The sequence below is a fragment of the Colletotrichum paranaense genome (genome assembly GCF_030867605.1).
Source record: "Colletotrichum paranaense strain IMI 384185 chromosome Unknown Scaffold_7.1, whole genome shotgun sequence".
Taxonomy (NCBI): domain Eukaryota; kingdom Fungi; phylum Ascomycota; class Sordariomycetes; order Glomerellales; family Glomerellaceae; genus Colletotrichum; species Colletotrichum paranaense.
The window spans coordinates 1,543,642-1,564,530 of NW_026848965.1; the positions used below are offsets into that span (position 1 = coordinate 1,543,642).

Genomic DNA, 20,889 nt, shown 5'->3' on the forward strand with positions numbered 1-20,889 from the left:
TAATTTGACCATGGACGTATGGACTTTATGTGTCATCTACATGTACTGTGGAAATGTTTCTGAAGGCACTCGTGACTCGAGAGGAACAGTCTCTTGCTATCCTTGACCATCGATAGGAGTTAGTTTAAATTGGTAGCAATTTGATCAAGTTGGGTTGTGCGTTCTGTAGGGTTTGCAATTTTCTCACTGTCTCACATTTTTATGGTTTGAGGATGATGGTTTCACGCGGGCAAAAGATTCGCACTCATATTAGCTTCTCTTAGTACCAAAACTCTCATACCGAGACCTCGAGGATATTTTTTCGGCCCAGAGTAATAATCCACTCGGGAACTGCCGTCCCGTGGCCGAGTCTCTACCGGACGACGGGAGGGCGGCTGCGGCTCCCCGTCACGCTCCGGCCCCTTGCATCAACCACCGACAATATGCTTTCGGAAAATTCAGAGCGAGTAATCTGCAGCCGTCCGTCAGTGGAAAGTAAAATTCACAAACCATGGAATCGGAACCCTGACAGTATGTCATCGAACAAGACAGGCGTCATCCCTCTCCCAAGAATTTGGAAGCTGTGTCAAAATACGAGATCAGCAAAGGGCAACCGAGATCGGGCATCATATTTTCAGGTGATTCTCTCATGCCTGAATCGAGCTATTGGAGACGATTCGGGAAGCAGAGTCTCAGACGGAATGCTGTTCCCCGTCGCCCAGCACTACCGGGACCCTTGAAGGGCCCTCCCTTGGGGCTCACGGGCTCATAGTTCTCTCATCAGAGGATGGAAAAATCCTGTCAGCGATCACTCATATGTCTCACAAGAGGAACCACTACCACGGAATGGGTAAGCGATTGCGCAAAGTCGAAGCGAGAGATTCCCGATCTCTGTGCCAGGGATGACAAGTTATTCAAGAGCCCCACAAGAACATGCGGGGACATTTGTCAAAAAGAAAGCACCATTAAATCACATCTGATAGAAATTATTCACAGTCGCTCATGACCACTCAGTCACACTCATCTTAAATGCCGAGGATGGTCTGAGCGGCAATACCCCAACAACAGTTGGTCCATCATCCTCGCACCCGCAAAAGGAGTCGCGGGCATTTACATGATCTCAAACCACGGCAGGGTGCATCGCGAGTCTCCGATTTCTTGCTTTTCATGAGTTCCAATCGCCCGATGTTGTTTTCGTTTAACATCTGTTGTTACACACACCAGCTTCATATGCATGGCAGGGGGTGAAGGGGCCATCCCTCGGCACCTGAACGCAGATCGAAAAAGGGATCCTGCCGGATCTTGGAGGCTTCGCCCAAAGAGCAGGGGTATCGGGGAAGTCGATCTGTGAGGAAGAAGAAAAAAAGCAACGAGGGAAAAAGAGAATGATGGATAACGTGAGGCGCGCGCCGTACCACGAGCTCAGCTCTCACGAATTTTCCATCGTACGCGTCCGTGAACGCCTCATTGTATACGAAACCCTGGCATCATTGTCTGAGCCTCGCAGTTCTCGTTGCTTGTTGGGTGCACTTGAACCTCTGGGAGGGCACTCAGATCTCCTAGATAATTGCTTTTTCTTCTGCAATCTGGATGTTATGTGCGCATCCTCCTGGCCGGGGGGTCAGCCAGACCTCTGGGAATGCACAGGTTATTGTTATGTAACTCTTCTGGGATTGGACTGCTGCATCGAGCTTTCGCTTAAGTAGGTTCTTTTCTCAACAAGGAGGGGAAACATTGCGAGGCCGCAGCAACGCCAAAATGACGACCAACTGCATGAGGTCGTTCTCCCTTCCTTTCTTCACCAACACGAGGGGTGGGAGACTCACTTCACGCCTCGCTCTTCTTCGAGGCACTTTCAGGAAGTCCCGATGCGCCAATGTCTCGACTGACATAGTGTGCGAAATGTGCAAATGTGAAGCAGATGCCCCCTACCGAGTCCCAAGAAAAACCTCTGTCAGTTCTGTGTACTCACCTTCCTCCCTACGTTCGATCTACCAAGTGGGAACATCTCAGACACTGCAGCGCCTCAGCTGTGGTTATTGTTATTATTGTTTTGATTTTTCTCCGACGCAGAAAAAAAAGTTTTCTACGCACAAAGAAATTTGAACAGGATGTTGTATTTGCTGTGCTCCTTTCTCTAACCAAACGGGCGGCGGTGACACTCGAAAGATCAACAAATGCGTTGTTCGGTGGTCAGACCAGCGTTGCAGCTCTCCTCCTGAGCAGTGAGACGTGGCCACGAAGACTGCCGACATAAGCTCCGTGCATCCTCCAGCGAGTCGTAGACTTTTGATTTGCGAACGCAAGCAATGGCAACCGTAAAGACCCAGGTCTTGGTCGCGGGTCATCACTTGTTGGCGCCAGATTTCATTCTTTTTTTCCCTTGCGGACTGGAGAGGAGAAGTGATGCTCATTCCTCACGGGCCCTCGCCGTACAGGGATGCGGTCTCACCCGCCGCGGCGGAACATTACCCGGAAGCCTCTCCCGGGAGACGGACATGGGATGCCAGCAGAGGGGAACGGCCACAAGGGCGGTGGCTCGCAATCATCAACCAACCTGTGTCTAGTTCGCCTTCCGGATCGAGGTTCCGCATGTCTTGAGATGTGCGCAAATCCCATCCCACTGGCTCGCGGGACTCCATCCGTCTAGGCCAGGGCGAGCCTAGTAGAACGCATCGCAGAAGAAAAGGATCCAACACCCTTCTTGGTGATCTCCACTACCAACTTCATTTGCAACCCTCTGTATCCTAGTCCTGGCTGGGGTAGATTCGGTGGTGGAGGAGGTAAGCTCTCTCTTTTGGGAGGGATCTCGAGCAAACATGGGCCGGGGCAAGGGTACGCATCCACATCATGATCTTGGATACAAAAGGTGAAGTCCTTCGCGCGATGTTAATCAGATCACGCTCCATCCAGCAGAACAACATTCTTTGAGCCTTCCAAGCGTTCATTTGCTCTCTCCTTTCACTTTTCATCTCATTCAAGAGAGATCAGCGGCAAGATGAACGGCTCACAAGATGAGAGGGCCGTCCCTCATGCGACAATCCCGATCTGCGAAGAGAAGGACATTGAGATTATCATCACCCACAACATGGGTGAGGTAACAGATCCGGAGAAAGATGTTCAGACATCAGCAGTCATGTCTAGCCATGGGTTCCAAACCGATGATGAGTCCAGCAGTGTTAGTAGTGGGCCAGAGAGGCAGGGCATGTCCAAGGCCCGTAGCATCGCCCTCGTCACAACCGTCAGCGGTGCCAGCTTCATGAACGTATGTAATCCTTGGTACAACATCTGCCGAACAGCCTAACGATGACATGTAGACTCTCTCAGTACAAGCCGTGGTCATTATTCTCCCCACTATCGGTCGCGACATTGGTATCCCAGAGTCGCGTCTCCAATGGATCGTCTCAGCCTACTCTCTCACATTCGGATGCTTCTTGCTCCTCTGGGGCCGTATCGCCGACATCTATGACAAGCGTATCATCTTCATCGCTGGAACCGCCTGGCTCGCCGTCATGACCATCGCCAACCCCTTCATCCCCAACGAGATCGCCTTCAATGTCTTCCGCGGCTTACAAGGTCTAGGCGCCGCCGCCAACGTACCAACAGCTATCGGAATCCTTGGGACAACATTTCCGCCTGGAAAGGCAAAGACGTATGCTTTCGTGGCATACGGAGCTGGCGTACCCCTGGGAAGCACCTTTGGCACCATTCTATCTGGCTTCATCGCCGAGTACGCCAACTGGAAGTGGGTGTTCGGCGTCATGGCTATCCTCGCAGGCCTTGTCGCTGTGGCGGGCATCTTTTTCATCCCTCCCGTTGTTCCAACATTGCCTAAGAAGGGTGCCAGCGCTAGAAAATCGGTTGATTGGATCGGTGGAGCTTTGATCACCGTTGGCCTCCTGGCTCTGATGTTGGCTCTCACTGAGGGTAACGTCGTTGGCTGGAAAACTCCTTGGATCTCGGTCCTTATCGTCGTCTCGTTCATGATTATGGGAGTATTCTGGTTCTGGCAGCGTCACCTTGAGTTCAAGACAGATCGCCTTCCACTCATGAAGACCTCCATCTTCCACAGCGGAAAGTTCTGTGCCGCGCTCGCCATTATGGCCATGTTCTTCGCTTCGTTCAACAACTTCCTCATCTTTGCGACCTACTTTTACCAGGACTACCAGGCGAAGTCCATCCTCACAACCACGCTCTACTTCCTTCCCACCGGCATCGGCGGAATTATGGTGGCCTGGGCTGCTGCGCTTCTAATCTCGCGTGTGCCAACCTACATACTCCTCGTTTGCGGCAACGTCTCCGTCTCCATCGCGTGCCTGCTCTTCGCAACACCGATCCCCACAAGCACATCATACTTCGCCTACGGACTACCTGCTATGATCCTGTCAGTCATCGGCGCGGACATGGCATGGCCTACCCTCATCCTGTTTGTCTCCAAGGCCCTGCCCCAGGAAGATCAAGCTCTTGGCGGCGCTCTCGTCAACTCTGTAGGGCAGGTTGGCCGTTCCATCGGCCTGGCCATCTCCACCGCCGTCCAGACAGCCATCATGGCCAAGGCCAGGGGTGTATCGGTTGAGGCAGCGGGCCCGGTGTTGGAGTGGGACCAACCATCGTTGGACGGGCTGCGGGCCGCTAACTGGATGAACTTTGCGCTCGGCATCACCTCTCTTACGATTGTGATGGTATTCTTCCGTAGCTCAGAGATTGTCGGCAGGGCCGAGCCGGCCAAGGATACAGAGGCCGAGAGGCCCGTCGTGAATGAGAACGATGCGGACATCGAAAAGAGATAGGTGTTCAAGATGTCGTTTGTCTAAGTTTAGATTTCACAGGTCTCACCACCAAAGTAAAAGTTCTGTTTTTGTTATTAAAAAAGCTTTTCAACCCTTATTGATGTCTCATTTTCTGTGTGAGAACGCAAGACGTGACGAAACGAGACTGTGGCTGTGATTCCAGGTGCGCCCAAACGTCGGAGGACACCCAGCTGAACGCATCCAGAGACGATCAAATTCCTTCGAGAAGCACTTGCTGCATTCCATGGCGAGACAATACCAAGGACGCAGCATCTCTCGCCAGCTTCTACGGACATGTCATTCCGCCCCACCTGAGGTCTCGGCCGTACGGTAAATTGAATCTGCTTCAAGGCCATGTCATTTTACGATCCGTTACCCCTCTCCGACACCTGTTGAGGGAAGCTCCGACCATTGATCCTGGCTCATTGGCTCTGTGCCGCAAGTTGATTGTTTGCTTCGGCCCTGCAGTCGAAGAATGCCCCCTGTCCCAACGAGGATTTGCGCAGGCTTTTAGTCTTCACCGCGGTTTGAATAATGTACGTTTGCGTCGCAGAAGCTACGGTGATGAATCCAATCATACTCGCGGCGACGGACTTGCGTCCGCTATGGATTACACAACATCACCTCTGACAGACACAGGGGTTGGAATCATGCCCTTTGGCACATCGTGTGAGTTTGGACGGAAACAGTGCTGCACTGTGAAGCTCTCATACCATCAACATAGATGCTACCGATCCGGGGGTTGAAGACTAGGTCTTTGCCATATCATGTAGAGATTACATATCGAATACAGGCAGCCGCAAACATTGTGACTGGCCCGCTTGAGGTCAACGAAGCTCCGTTGGTTCTGTATCACGATTGGTACACCACCACCGGCACTACGAATCAGACGCCGGACGGCCTCAAGGTACGGACTGACAGTTACAACCATTCCAGACTTGAGTCCTTTCTCGCAGCGCTTAATCTGAATGAGTCATAGAAGCCACTTCATACCCATCTCGTTAATACACTCGCCACGTGCTGGGCGTCACTGGACGTATACGCCACAGCCACCACATAAAGAGCCAGGTTAGACACAGATCCAGCCACTAATTGGCCAGAGTAATTTCGGCAACGTATCAAGTCGTTTGCAGGCCGAAAGGTAAACCTCAAGATCTCGGCGCTGTCATATCACGAATCGCCCTGATGACCAGAACTGCAGAATTTAGGGGTGGATAGTGTCAGGGCGCTTATGTGAGTTGAAACTTCGTGAAGAATGGCACCTTTATAGTGACGTTATGGGTATATCATGCCAATCTTGCCATTTGTCAAAGGCCGTATAATTTCACGATAAATAAAACATCGAACTCGTCTACGACTCACTTCCTCATAAATCTAAATACGCACTCTTCACTTTTGGAATATTTTCCAATCATCGAGCACAAAAGTCAGTTTTGAATTCTTTGCGATCAAGATGGGTTTCTTCTGCCTCCCATTTGTCGGACTCTGTGGCTTGGTCAAAGACAGTGTCGAGAGGTGGATGAGTAGAAAGCCGGTGGAGTTTTCAGCCGAAACAGCCAGCTCTTGTACTCTACAGTCCGGAGCGAAATACTCAAGTCAACCGGAAACAGATGAGCCCCAGGAAGCCCCCAAAGTCGCGAATCAGACCAATACCCCGTCGATCAAAACGACCAGCTCTCACATTGTATCACCTACCTAGAGTGAACAACTCAAGACAAGTCGCTTTGAGAGAGGGCCAGAAAACCCCAAAAGCTTCTGACCACATCAGGTTCTCCCAGATTGAAAGGACTGAAACACAACCCATTATGCCATCAGGTGGGCCATCGAGCTGGGAGATTAAGTTCGGTCGAAACCTGCGCTGCAGTCCTCTCATGAAGCTACCAGATGAGTTGCTGTTACTTAGCATGAAAACACTGGCTACTGTCGACATCTATATGCTACGCTAAGTATCATTCACCTTCTGGAGGATCTACCAAGACAAAACGTTCGCCAAATTCCACTGTCTCATAAAGGATGATCATATTCGAGTAAGATTGTGGCATCCAAGGATGACGGGGAAGATATCTACAAACAAGGAGACAAGAATGCGGGCAATGGAAACTGCATTTTGCGTCGCCTGTTCAACTCGGAGGAAGACTCCCGACTTCGGCAGATCGTGCTGGCTTTTCTACTTCAGCGAGTTTCTATTCTGCTCCGAGTGCGGACACGGGCACCCGAAGTTGCATTTTTCTTATCACCAAAGAAATCAACCCTCCAAAGCACGCAGTTGTATTGGCTCTGAAGGGGTGGCTCGAGTTTGCTCTCATATCGTGATATCGCCATCTTTACTCCGCCGGGCAATCAAGAACGAAGGAGTTAATACTGCCCTAATGAAGGTAGGAGATAAAATTTTGCTTCGAGAGCTGCAAAGATTGCAGAGACATAGCTTCTTCGGCGCTAGCAAAGTATGACCCCAATGATATGGTTTCTTTCACTCCATGGTACGCCCCCCGAGTAGTGCGCAAGACATGTGTACCAAGTCGACCATGGGATGGGAATGAAGTTTACAAACACTCTTTAGGTCTCCATTGGTTTCTGCCAGTCTTTCGGGTATCTGAGAAGGAACAAGTCACAGACATTCGTCTGTACCAAGAGCTGAGAGCACTTGGTCAAGAGTACGACGACCTGCTTTGCCCACATGTCACTTATTACGATGGGCAACTCCTAAGGCCTTTTGACCCCCGAAATTGCTCTTGCCTAGGGACGGATAGCGGAGCATACGCGGCTTTCGGTGCCAAAACTCCCGTGGAAGGGTGTGAATTTGAGTCGTGGTCTTGTAAGGCACTGGCCAGAGAGAAGGAACGCGATAAACTCATGTTCATACCATTTGGCACCGAAAATTGCCATGAGGTTGGATACAGAGTTTGTGACACAACATACCAGTGGCATCATTCCGACGCCGACGCATTTTTATCCCGAAAATCGTTGGGCACATTCGGTAAGAGAGCGAATAGGTGTGGTGAAGTGCCTGATGTTGATGCGCTTCTCGATCCGAACACCTATGGTTCGAAGTCAGATCATGAAACAAAACACCTTCTGTGGTGTGAAGACAGAGCATGCCGAAATGGAAGGCAATGGATTCAGTATAGTAAATATCTAGGGGTTGATAGTTATGCTGGGTAATACTTTGTAAGAATGCAAGAGCACACGCCTTTAGCAGACGACTCATCTGTACATACATAAATGGACAACTCGAGGAAGAAATGCAATGCTTACCTAGTGATCTCCTACGCCCCAGACCCTTCAAGCGCACCACAAAGTGATACTTCACCTCGAAGGCCATTATATTGGCTCAGCTTTTTTTTTTCTGTAGGAGAGCGGAATATTCTGGAACGAATATTTCGGTGGAAGTTAAGTAGGTGGAGGTTTGGCGAAGACTAGGAAGAGGACAGGAAGAATTGAGGCAAGAACATAGGGATCCTCTAGATATTTGGTGGGCTTTATCTGTCCACGGTTTGATGTGGTCTTTGCTATCTAACCAAAAGCCCCGGGGCTCATGTCGGAAACTTTCATCCAGCTACTTCTATAGTAGTGCATGCCGTTGAAGAGAATATGTGCAAGAGAGAGTTGTTGGAATTCGCAAAGGATCCGATACTCTTTGCAATACCTTACGTGAGGATGAAGTCTTTCTACTGTGACGAAGAAATGCTAAGGAGACTTTGGTGCGTCAAATGGAAGAGACGGGAAGTGCTTACTAGATGCCTCGGAATTCTTTTGGAAACTCGAAAGAAACGAATGACAGGGAGGATCATGTACATTGAACACAGCCACATGCACAGAATGGCCTGACCTGAGAAAAGAATTATGCCCTTTTAGCCAGGCCCTTTGTTCCAATTCCTGCTTCAGCCTTACTTCCCTGGAGGCGATCATCAACTACCTTATGCAGCAACTTCCCACCTGACATCTTCCCACCCCGCTCTCCTGCTCATCCGCCCCTTGAGGTCACTGCCCGGCACCGGCTTTCCAAAAGAGCCGGTCAGAGGTACAGCCGTAACCTTTGGGACCACAAGTGCCTGCCCATCTGAACTGGTAACGTCGAATCCAGCAACTAGCAGCGCAAGGGAACCCAACAGCTCGCCGCTCGCGAAGTACCGGCCGGGACTGTTTGCCAGGGTCAGCTTCAACACACTCATCGGCAGACGGATCGTGGGGGCAAGTAACTTACCAAATATGTTTTCCACCTCCAAAACCAAGGAACCCTCGGACAGCAACATTGACAACCGCCTCCCCCTTCTCTTCCGCAACCTTCAAAAACCTATCCCCAATAAACTCCATCGCATCATCTCCCCAGATCCCAGAGTCAGTCTGTAGAATCCTCTGCGGTGCAGAAATCTGCCAGTCCTTCTTCACGACGAAGCTCATCTTCCCATCAGAAATAGACGTATCAGCCATGACCTTCCTCGCGAGAACACCCTCAGCATACAACCGATGCGTCTCGCGAAAACACGACATGAGCAGTGGACACCTCTCCTCCAGCTTTTCAATATGCAGCACAAACACCCTCTTCTCTTCCCCATCGACTACGTCCCGCCCCTTCTCCTCAATGACGTCCCGCACCTCCTTGCGAAGTCTCGAAAGAAGCAAAGGCTGACTGAACACTCGGGTAAAGAACCAGTAGAATGAGGGAAATGTATTCGAGATGGCGCCGTGGAGGAAGATCAACTCAATCTTGGCGGCTTCTGCTGAGGTCATATCGAAGCCCATGCTCAGTCTCCGACGATCTTTGACGAGGGATGGGACGTCGTCGCCCTCGTGGAGTTGGGAGTCGAAGAAGGATTTGAAGGCTCCTTGGAAGAGGGCTTGGCCGCGGTAGCCTTTTGGTGCGATGAGAGAGGGGAAGATGCCCAGCATGAGCTTGTTGACGTCTGCTTCGTAGTCCCTACTCAATGTCAGACCACTCCATCTCAAGTCAGAATATCATCCAAAGGAACTTACCAGTATGCCTCGATCAGTTTCTTATCCGCTCTCAGTGGGTTCTTACTCCCATACAGCGAATCCGTGCTGGCTAGGGTGAACAACTCCCGATTCCACATGTACAAATCCGCAACCTCGACGTCGTTGCCAATCTCGTTCAACGCAGTTGCAATCCCTCCCACGGCAGAGATGTTGAGCCCAAGCAGCGATTGCCCCGCCATACCCCCGTAGATACTCTTCACCCAAGGGCCGTAAAACGCGGGATCGTCCCACGCCTTCATAGTCTGCGCGCTGGCGCCAGCCATCCCTTTAATGAGATCCCTCAAAAACGGATCGAAGCTGAGGGAGCGGTTGCGGAGTGCCGCTTGTGCGAGTTCGGGTTCCGTTATCACGTACATCTTGCCGCCTAGCATTGGTAGAGTAAACATGGGAGCTTTCGACTTTGCACTGGACACAGACATTCAGTATCAGTTGTGCCATGCATTAGGGGGATTGACGAGAATCTTACTAGGCGAGGTCAAGATATTGCCACGAGTGTTGAAAGATACCGATGATGTGGCCGATGAAGGGAACTGTCGGGCGCAATAGAGGCGGCTCTTTAACATCCATGGTGACGGGCGATCTGATGAGATAGGCGAGGTACAGCATCACAGGGATGGCGGTGAGCAGTGCCACTGAGGGCACGAAGCCATCGTCAGGCCCCAGAATGCTAAGCATGATGTCTTGAAGCCGAATTTACGTGTGCACCAAAGCTCTCTGCTGCAATTGAAACGGGTTTGCCGGCAGAGGGTGCTCTTTATGTACCTACCTCGTGGCGCTTGCAACTTTGTACCTTCAGGATGGATACAGGGGGGAAGATGGCAAGTTTTAGTGCTTATGGCGCCGTGCGACCAACCAAAATTCCTAGGAACTTCACCCGTCAGATGGGGGTGGGACTAATTCAGTCCCGGCTTGTCGTAATTTGGCGTAAATGATTGGTTGTGAGTATGGTGCACTGTCCTTTGCCACGGCACTGTAAGCTCCCACCCGGGTCGGTGCTCCGTCGTGTGGGGCCCTCGGATCCGGTATGGAGAGCCTTATCCCGGCATCGCCGGGTTGGAGACAGCACCTGTACACTACCCAGGACCTAGTAGCCATCGGGTTTTTGATGGGTTTACCTCCGCGCTAGACTCGAGGTTGCGAATACATGACTTGTTCCTCCGAACACCCCTGGAATGTCTTTTGTTCAGTTGGATAAGGCAGCTTGCATATTTTCAAGCTATTGAGGAAGTGCATAGAACAGAAGGGGTATCTCTTGCAAAGGAATGACTCAACCCGCCCTCTCAGACTCGCCAACCACAACATCCTCCTCGCAATCCTCCGCCTCCTCCTCATCACTGGCCAACCTCTTCAGCCTCTCCCTCACAATAGGATCCTTTTCGAGTTCTTGCCAAAGCTCCAAACGCCACTCATCCGCACAAACGTCGTCCTCTTTACGAACCCAAGGCCACCTCCACATCCCCGCGAGGATGAGAGAACGCTGAAGGGTGCGGAAAATGGTCTCCATGAGGATGAAGAGAGTGACCATTACAATCAACGTCAGCCACCATGTCCAATCCCGACCAAAGGTCTTTGAAAAACCATCGCGTACGGCGTAGATTGACGGGGCGCGGGTATAGATCGACGAGAGGAAACCTTGCCAAGCCCACCATCCGGAGAAGGTGAGGAGGAAGCATCCTATCACGACACCCGATTTGTGGTGCGTCTCGAGAATGCTGCGACAGAGTTAGTCTTCATTCTTCACCTTCAGACAAGAACAAGTGTGCATTTTCCACTTACAAGCACTTGTAGTTAATCCAGACAACGCCAAGAGTGAACGCCAAGTTTCCAACGGCGTAAAGGCCCTGGTCACTCGAGTGCGCAAACCAGACGTAACCCGCCCAGACGCCCCAGTACGCCATCACGCCCTGGATTGCCGCTGACAGCATCCAGCCAGCATACTTGGCCAGGTTTAGACCCATGTTTCGCTGACCGTACACATAAAGCTCGGGAACGGCAAGCAAGGTATCTGCGCTAAGGTCTTGTTCCCAGATCCCAAGACAGATGACGCACAGACTGGTGAACAACGTGTTGAAGACAGTCAAACTAGCCATTTCGTACAATGAAGTACCTGTATAACCGTTGTAGCGCTGATACAGGGCCGTGGGGAGGTAGAAGAACATCTCCTTCCAGAAGGTACACAATATGAACTTGGCCGTACGCACGTAGTTCCACCGACCGTGCACGAGAAGTAGTCGCTGAAGGTATCTGAATTGAGCGATGGCATAGTCGGCTACTCGAGCAGCTTGTAAACCCTCCTTTCCAGAGATGCCGACGCCGACGTGGCTAGCAGAGATCATTGCCAAGTCGTTGGCGCCGTCACCAATAGCAAGTGTAAGACCGTGGCCCATTCGACCTTTCAGCTTTCGTAGCTGGGAGCGAACAGTCTTGACCATCAACGCCTTCTGCGCCGGAGATGCTCGACAGCAAATGACAGAGTCGACAAAGGGGACCACCGAGTAGAACTGAGCTGTCAAGTCGTCCGACTTCTCGATCGTCGCCAGGGTCTGCCCGTCGATAATGACAACACTGTGGATACAGCCAGAGTGCAAATCTTCGGACAGTGCCACGAGCTGGCCCTGAAGGTCTCCCTTAGTGACGTCCAGAGTGTACAGATCGGACACTGGTTGGCAGATGCGGGTTGAATGGGCAATGTTGATGGCTGTTTCACGTTTGTCGCCTGTCAACATCCAGATCTTGATGTTCGCCCTCCGCAACTTGTCAATGGTTTCCGGAACGCCCTGTTGAAGCTTGTCTTCAATCGCCGAAGCACCGACGAGGTTGAAGGACTGCTCGATCGTTTCCGCTGCAGCCTCGATCTTGTCTTGGCGATCCGTCAAGCTGGTAGATGCGGCGTCGAATGCTTTCTTCCAGGTGAGGTAGTCCTGCTCCGAGATGAACTTTTGAGCGAAAAGCAGCGTCCGTAGGCCTTCGGTGGCAAAATCGTCGAGATGCTTGAAACATCTGGTAAAAATGGTCGAGTCGTCGGCGATGGCGGGTTCGTCAAGGAAGGCGAATTTTTCGGGTGTTTGGTATGGCAAAGTGGGAGAAGAACCCCCCGAAGCTTCGAAAGAAGTCGTGCGGATGTTGATGGACGGCCGCAAGAGGTCGCCCGACTTGCGCAATTTGCTCGTCTCGAAAGACTGGCTGCGGTCCATAGGGGGCCGAACACTCGGGCCTGGGGTACCGCGTGCGATTCCGATGCTTCTTCGCAAAGACATGCTAGCACGACCACCAATGCTGATTCTCGGCTCATGCTGTTCACTTTTGCGCAAAAGTTCGCGTTCAAGGTCCGCGCTTTGCCTCACATCCTGGGCCTTTTGCAACGCCATGCTAGCCATCTTGAGTCTCGGCAAGATCACCGAGTCCGCACCTTTGCAGATAATGCAAATCCGACCATCGGGATACCGCACGACAATAGACATCCTCTTCCGGTGGCTACTGAACTCGATGACATCCAAGATCTGGAATGTCATGTGTTTGGTTGCATCACTGGCTTCCGAGCTCTGTCGTAAGGTGATGTTTGACGAAGTCCGCGAAACAACAGTATAGCCGAGCTCTTGTGCTGCCCTAACCATGGCCAGCTCGTCTGGAGAAGAAGACTGATATTCGACCTTGCCGTTGCGGATTTCCGGGAGGCAGGTATGACAGAGTGCCATTGCAAGGATGTAGTCTTTTGCCCTTCTCGCAAACAGAGAATGAGGCCTCAGGGCAATGAACTCTAGAAGATCGCTGGTAGTGACGTCGGGCTGCACATGGTCCGGACGGCCCGTGGATCTCCACTGGGAAGACGACCTTCGCGTAGATGGTGCTCGTGAGCGAGCCATCGATGGTCTGCCGAGAGTCGCTGGAGATTGAACGTAGTCGTCTACGATGGCATCGGTTCGAATGTGCTGGGTTGAAATGCGCGGGATCCCCTTAGCCTCAAACAGGGTGTCTACAGAGCTGTTGTTTTCGCTATCGCCATCTGCAACTTCGACGTCCGGTTGGTGCAGCCAAGCTGTGCCGGCGATGCTTAGTTTGCGGAACTTCATCACGTTTTCCGTCAGTGTGCCTGTTTTGTCGGTGAAGATGTAGCCGACTTGGCCCAAGTTCTCGAGGATGGTGTTCGTGTTGCATCGAGCTGGAGTGTCCGTTTCGACGTGGTACATCTCGACATCGGAATTGAGCATGAGTAGCTGTCCGACTTTGACGATCTCGAGACTGACGTACAACGCCAGAGGAATGACATTGTTGAACTGGATGATAAAACCAATGATGATTTCGTAGAACTTGACTTCAGCACCATTCAGGTACCATGTCCTTCTCTCCTGCGACCGCTGCCACAATACATATCCCATGGAGCAGCCGACAGAAAGAATAATGACATAGAGCGCCAGGGAAACGACAATCTTGTTGGCTACGGTCTCCAACGCGGGTTTCTTGGCTTTGGGGTGTTGATTAGCATTCATGCGAATCTTGCACTCCTCCCCCGTGTTGACAACGATGCCAATCGCGGACGCCGTATTTCTCAGAATACTGCCTCTGTATATAACCTCGGCGGAAGTCAGTGGTAGCGACTTTCCGTTGACAGTCACTCGACCATCGAACTTGTAAAGATCAGGGTTTGGGTCTTCGACCACAAATTCGGCATCGCAGGCCACGATCTTCTCGACAGAATCGCGTCCTTCCAGTGCAGCCGAAACTTGCTTGCTCTTGAGGTTGGTCTCGCCGTCAAGGGCCATCGTCTCGATATAAGCAAGGCCGTTCTCGCCGTCGGCATGGAGCAGTACGATATCGGCAGGGACCGGATCGTCTCTTCGTAAGTTGATGAGGTCGCCAACCTCGATGTCACACCATCTCGTTGTTATCCAGGGCCCATCATCTACTGCTTGGCCGGCGCCTAGTACTTGAGAGCCTCCCGGGAGAGTGCTTCGAAGCTTAGACTGCCAGGTCTGCGAGCTAGTGTTGTGATGTTTCGAGTGCTTGAGCACACGCGCTGTCTCCGCGTTTTCCACCTTGTCTAGCCGGTGGCGCTTGAAATCGTCATATCCTTCCTTTGCGACAGTGACCAGAACGAAGAAAAGTAGCGGCAAAATCGTCGTAAAGTTTCCCGTGGTAGAAAGGCCAGGCACGGTCTGCGGGACGCCCACACAGAGGAAATAAAAATTGCCAATTCGGGAAAACTGGAAGAAGAGTTGTTTCGGGATGAAGTCATAAACAGTGTATCGGGAAGTTCGGATGGTGTTCGAAAGGAAGGGATGCCCGCCTCGTCGTTCGTCCGTTAGGGGCGCATCTTGGTCCAGCTGTAGTGGAATAATGCGGCCATTCTTCGAAGGCGGCAATGTCTTTCGGCCTAGGACAACCTCGAAAAATACACTCTTGCACCACATCACAGCATCGCGCCTCGAATTAGCGCCCAGCCACCGCGCTCTGTCGGGGGCTTCGTCGGGACCGGGCCGCGACGCATCGCCCACGGTCGGTGGTTCAGTCGTTGGTTTCTCGTTCATCGTAGCGGCGGCATTAATTGAGCGAGTGACAATTGCAAGAGTCGCGTCTTGCGTGATGGATCATTTCCGTGCGAAAAACGAGCGGTCGCATCGGTTCGGATCCTACGGAGATCGGAAGGGTGCAGCAAATTTGAATGCAGCACTCGAGATCATCCGATTTTCTCAACGAGTCCGAACGTCCAGAGCAGAGAGTTCGACGATGCACACTGCCATTCTGGTGTTTCCCCGGCCAAGTTCGATGACAGGAGAGGAAAACCCATAGGGAGCGGCAATGGAGAAGAAACAGCGGGCACCGAGTTCGTCATAACGTCCTGCATCCCGCGCAAAGGTGGGCTGCCAAGGAAAACTGGCGAAATTACATAGAGGGAGCAGGCGTAATCGGTGGCTAAAGATATCAATCAGCGATGATTCTCCAGGGCAGAAATCAGCGGGCGGATTCCCCGTTGGTACTATTATCCCGTGTTGATCTCCCCACGTGGTGGGCACACTGGCCGGGGTTCTCGCTGGTCATTGATGGATATTTGTGGTGGGCATTGCTGCTAGTGCAAGTGTGCATTCTCGGACTCGATTGATTAGATCGAGCGGCCAGGCCATTCTGATTGAAGTCGACCGAAGGTTCTTCTAGAGTTCGAAAAGAAGCTCGACGCCGTCATCTGCCAGCTGCCAGTGAAGTCTTTTCCCCACGTGCGGTGCGTGCGGTGATGGGCGAAAGCTTAAGGTTGCGCTCACTCACCTTCCAAAGCAGCGGCGCCAAGAAAGCAACGAGCTGACGCCACGGATGAACTCCGTCCAACGCATGGCTTGGCTTCGGACACACTGCTCGAAGCGTCGCTAGCCGCGAACCGGTCAACCGGACCCGAACTGTCTGGCCTTGTTCCATCTTGAAGTCTTGTTTAGGTAGATCGGCGCAACGGGTGGCTGATGGAATAAATTCTGCTAGGCGGCTCCGCGTATTGGTAACAATCATGTTTCCCCCCCGTCCCGTCCACGTTGATCCGCGGATCCCACAGCAAGCAACATCGAGGCCCCGTGCGTCCGGAGAAAACAAGGCGTCCGAGGTGCGAATGGCAAAGGTCGAGCACGGATGCCATCTGGAGTCTTCAGACTTTCAGCCGGCCAGCCCTGGGAGCGTAAGGCCACGCTTCAGCCTTTCTCTCTCCGACGAGTGTCATACGTGGGCAAAAAGTTCGGGCGAAAGCTGAACAGGCAACACCCTTTGTCGCAACGTCGCACATTGGTGGAGTATCACGCACACACAATTCTCATGGCCGCCTTGAAGAGGAATGGTGGCCTTTGATGGAGGTTAATCACTGCCGCCGCCGTCGGCATGTGTTTATCATTTCCAGCTGAGCGCCTCTATGCATTGCCGACGGGAGAATCGATGATACCTTCATCCCATCTGATGTGCTTCGAAGTGCGAACCGGAGATGAAAAATCGAACAAGGCATCGGGGAGACAGAGGAATTGAAGGTTTGACGGTTGATGGAGGAAGAAGCAGCGGGATGTCAGAAGATGCCGCACCACAGTGCGACGAGCTGTGCCTCTGCCTGAGTCATTAGGCGCGGCAGGGCCAGATATCCCAGAGGTACGTACAGTGTCACCAAAATACTGACTTACGTAAGCACTGTACGTCAACGTTCTCCTCCGCCTCCTCGTCTCCTCCCCGTCGCCTGCCCGTCGCCTGCCCGTCGCCAGCATAACCCCGTCCTTCTGAATCCCGAAATGCCGGGCCCTTCATTCATCAACTGTCACAGAGCACAGCACACATTTTTCAAGATGGAGCACAAGGTTCGGAGAATTTTCTTCTTTATTACACATCGATCAACGAGTGTCTGGGGCGTGTCTTGGCTGCCCATCTCCCATGAATCTGTACCCAGCCTCAGGTAAAGTACCAAGGCGAACCCAAGCTCTCACCGGATATTCCGTCGCCAGAATACCAAATCCAGGAGGCGTGGTAGCTAATTATTGCACTGTTTCAAAACACACTCAAAATGCCTTTCCCAAATATGTGAACTGTAGAAATGGATATCTCTTTATGCCTGTAGAGAGAAGTAGAAACAAGAAGAAAAAATAAGGCCGCCGCTCAATGCATGCAAAGCCACAGTGTGTACATGGATACTCATGAAATGTTCCCCCTAGTTCCGCCTCATAAACATGACAATCGTGATATGCGTCTACTTGCGCCTCTGCGCGCCAGCTGCAGTGAGCTTCTGGTTGATGAAGTCGGCCATGTTGCCAGCCTGGTTGCCGTAGGATAGATGAGCCGGCAGAATGGTGAGGGTTCCCTTGCAGACGGCATCGCCCTGGGCGCAGATGATCTTGGTCTTGGACTTGGGGAAGTTGGGAATCTGGGCCTTGTCCTGGGTGTTCTGGGTGTCGCCGAACATGAAGGCCGCGACGATCTGGTCCTTCTGGGCCTGGGGCAAGTCCTCGACAGCGCGGTGAGTGACGGCGGCACCTTGGCTGTAGCCGCCGACGACCATCATGGAGTTGGGGCACTGGCTGTTGACTTCGCCAATGATCCTCTTCATCTCCGCAACACCAGCGGGGTCGGCGCCGCCAGGCAAGAAGTTAGTGGAGAGACCAGCGGCATAGTCGACTCCCTCAACGGCCACGCTCGAGAATTGACCCTTGACGTTGTTGGCGGTTTGAGGACCGCAAATGGTACCCATGTTGCCGATCTCGGTAGAGCCACGAGCAAAGACCATAACGACGTCTTTGCAACCGCCAGTCGAGAACTCCTTGGCGGTGGAACCGACACGACCGCGCTGGCGGGCTTCGATATCGCGGGCCTCGATTTCAAGAATGTCCCGCTCATCAAGCTCGGGCTCGGAAAGCGTGGGGAACGCAGCCGCGATAGACGCGAGGGCGAGAATGGCGGAGAACTTCATCGTGATGGATTTGAGAGAAGGTCGAAGAGAATGGCTCACAGAGCAGACTGAGATACAGCGTCGCGGAAGAGAATGACTGCCACCGGGGCTTGGAATGTAAGCGAGCTGAGTGCTGCGTGTTGTAGATGAGATGTGGTGATGATGATGATGAGATGAATAAAGTCAAAGGGTCTGGCCGCAACCTTTATACAGAGAGTTTCTGCACGTCAACCCACGCCGTTGGGCTGTTGTTGAGATGACGATTAGTGCAAACCTCCGCCTCGGCCGTTGTTGGCGTTTCCACATCAAGTCACTTTCGTCCCATAGCTCCCAACGTCCGGGCCAGTCGCATCTCTCGAATCAACTCGAGTAAGCAAGAGACGTCCCCGAAGGTGTCCCTTGGCGTGTAAGATGCATCTGGGGTCGATGGGATCTCCTGAGGCGCAGGTCGAGGTGGACTGTCCAAATCGCAAGTCTGTCCGTTTTGGGAAACACGACTCCCTTCCCGGAGGAGCACGGTCGCAGGTCTCCAGGATGCGGCAGCCAAGCCATCGGGAAGACCACTCCACAACGCCATCCCGTTGGATTTCCCCTGGCTAGTGGCGCATCCAGCATGTAGCCTGGTCGATGTCGTTTATCGGAGATCCAAAGGGCAGGAGGCAGGATCGAGTGGACCGAGGCATGGCTTGCTTGATTTCTCTTCGGTAGCCTAAATCCGATAAGGTCGAGAGCCCCTCATGCTTGGTTCATTCGGGGAGGAGGACCGCCGTTTCGCAGATATTGTTTTAGAGAACGACCCAGCATCGACAAGGCTCGGGGACTAGGGGAATTGAATGTAGAACTCTATCATTCGGGCCTCATGCAGCCGAAGGCCTCGGATGGGCCTCGTATTATCCAACATAACGAACGACAAGAAGGTCAATATTCATCAGCTCAGGAATAAGAAAAGCATCAGTGAGATGTGACGTGCCGTTGTGGTTGCTGTCAGCACAACGTTCACGCAGCTAAGCATAAAGCTTCTCGACTCCAGATGCCCAGAGGAAGCTAGAAAAGTAAAAGAAAGTGCCTGCCCTCGTGACAGTGAACGCTAGATTGAGACTGACTAACATCAGGCTTCACGGGCTTCAGACCAGCCAGCTGTCAGTGACCCTCCCACACGATGTCTCTGCCACTGAGGGGAAACCAAAGAAGGAGAGAGAAAAGGGAAAGGGTGAGATCCATCAACCACGAGGTCCCCTGCCACGAGAACGGCGCTTGTCGATAAAAGTGTAGCTTGCGAACTTGACGGCGTCCGTTGTGGACCGCTTGAGTTGGGAGGAACAGGATACGTTCTAGAAGTTCCAACCTGAAACTTGAGATGACCGGATCGAAACGAGAAACTGATCACAAAGCAGACTCCTGAACAAGGATGAGCCCGAAGGTTTTTTGGCGACTCAGAGCCCGCGCTGCCTACTACCAGCGCTTCGTTCTGACAGGTAAGACTTCACGCTCTCATCCCGGGTCTGACGTCTGGTGTGGTGGGCTTCGGCCGGCTCGGGGAGGTCAAGTCAAATCCTCTTTTGGGCTGGAGAAGAAAGAAGGTCTCGCCGCTTGACACTTGTCAGAGGACCGAGCGTAATGTCAGACAACGGGATTCGGACGCGGGAAACGCAGAGTTCTGGACCCCGAGAGGGCAGACGAAATAAAGAAAATGGAGATGGGCTGTTCTGGCTCATTGAAGGGATACCGACCGGACGGTGAGCAAAAGCAAGAAGATGTCAAAAACGTTTGCTTGCTCGGCCGTGGGTCAGTCAACGGTGCAGTCGCAGAGGAATGGAGATTAAACAAAATGAGAAAGATGTGAAATCCATCCGTCAAAGCACCCCGAATAAGAAAGACCTGCGAGAGGTTTTGAGACATGCTCCCTTGCGCCGATCCGACAGTTTGGTTGATTGATTCTTATCATAAATGGGAGGAGAGAGCAGAAATTCTACTGGATTCATGGGCGGTTCAGCTCCTCTGGTGCACCAATGAGTCGACAACGGCGATGCAGTGTTTATGGGCCGAGGTTGAGGTCTAACAGGTAAGGTTGCTTCCTTGCCGATGTCAGGGGAAGATGAGACGTAACAGGCCTCAGAGGAGCTCCGTGCGCCGGGACGGAAGAACAAGCCAGGAACGACAGCGGGGACTCGGCGGCGTGCAGTGGAGCCATCCGGATCCGGGCGGTCTAAAGCAGGGCTTCGCTCGGCTCCGATACGGCATGACTTCAGGGTCACGTGTATGGACCGGAACGGTACAATATTGCTTCCGGTAACCCCACTTGGGGATTAGAAGAAGGGAAGGAAAGAAGGACGGGAAGGGACCTGAGTGACGTCGGTCGGACCCTCTGCACCTGGGGACCCTGGATCTCCGGCAAAACTCTGGCCAAAAGTCGCCCGCTCTCTTTCCTGCTGTCAGTCACTCGTCGTACCTTAGCGTGTGAGCGTTCGAGCGTGCAGTTCCAGGCCCGCCACGCCCCACGAATTGTGGGGATCTCTACCGTTGCACACCAACATTCTCAGCCTTCTCTCCGCCGTTACACGGCCAACCCACTGCTACCTTGGACTGCTGATCCCATTCCCGTGATAGCTCAGCAACACACCTCCCACCGATAACCTTCAAACACCTCCCATCTGCAGCCAGGGTCTTGGATCTGCTGATTCTCGATCTTTGCTTCCATTCTACACCGAGCCACGGCCCTCACAGCTCGAC

The 20,889-nt window shown here is 52.6% G+C and overlaps 4 protein-coding genes across 4 annotated transcripts; 1 reads left to right on the plus strand and 3 right to left on the minus strand.

Moving 5' to 3' along the window:
- Positions 1-2,977: 2,977 nt before the first annotated feature.
- On the plus strand, positions 2,978-4,769 carry CPAR01_09348 (major facilitator superfamily transporter; the record flags this gene model as incomplete). Its single annotated transcript, XM_060493613.1, has 2 exons — positions 2,978-3,244; positions 3,297-4,769. The coding sequence occupies 2 exons, from the start codon at positions 2,978-2,980 to the stop codon at positions 4,767-4,769; spliced, it is 1,740 nt and encodes a 579-aa protein (XP_060347743.1).
- A 3,917-nt stretch (positions 4,770-8,686) lies between these two features.
- Positions 8,687-10,439, minus strand: CPAR01_09349 (uncharacterized protein; the record flags this gene model as incomplete). The annotated part of the gene is made up of 4 exons (XM_060493614.1): positions 8,687-8,909; positions 8,974-9,687; positions 9,744-10,169; positions 10,231-10,439. 4 exons carry the CDS (start codon positions 10,437-10,439, stop codon positions 8,687-8,689), a joined length of 1,572 nt encoding a protein of 523 aa, XP_060347744.1.
- A 592-nt stretch (positions 10,440-11,031) lies between these two features.
- On the minus strand, positions 11,032-15,289 carry CPAR01_09350 (phospholipid-translocating P-type ATPase; the record flags this gene model as incomplete). The annotated part of the gene is made up of 2 exons (XM_060493615.1): positions 11,032-11,476; positions 11,541-15,289. The coding sequence occupies 2 exons, from the start codon at positions 15,287-15,289 to the stop codon at positions 11,032-11,034; spliced, it is 4,194 nt and encodes a 1,397-aa protein (XP_060347745.1).
- A 2,174-nt stretch (positions 15,290-17,463) lies between these two features.
- CPAR01_09351 (cutinase) lies at positions 17,464-18,180 on the minus strand (the record flags this gene model as incomplete). The annotated part of the gene is made up of 1 exon (XM_060493616.1): positions 17,464-18,180. One exon carries the CDS (start codon positions 18,178-18,180, stop codon positions 17,464-17,466), a length of 717 nt encoding a protein of 238 aa, XP_060347746.1.
- Between the last annotated feature and the right edge of the window lie 2,709 nt (positions 18,181-20,889).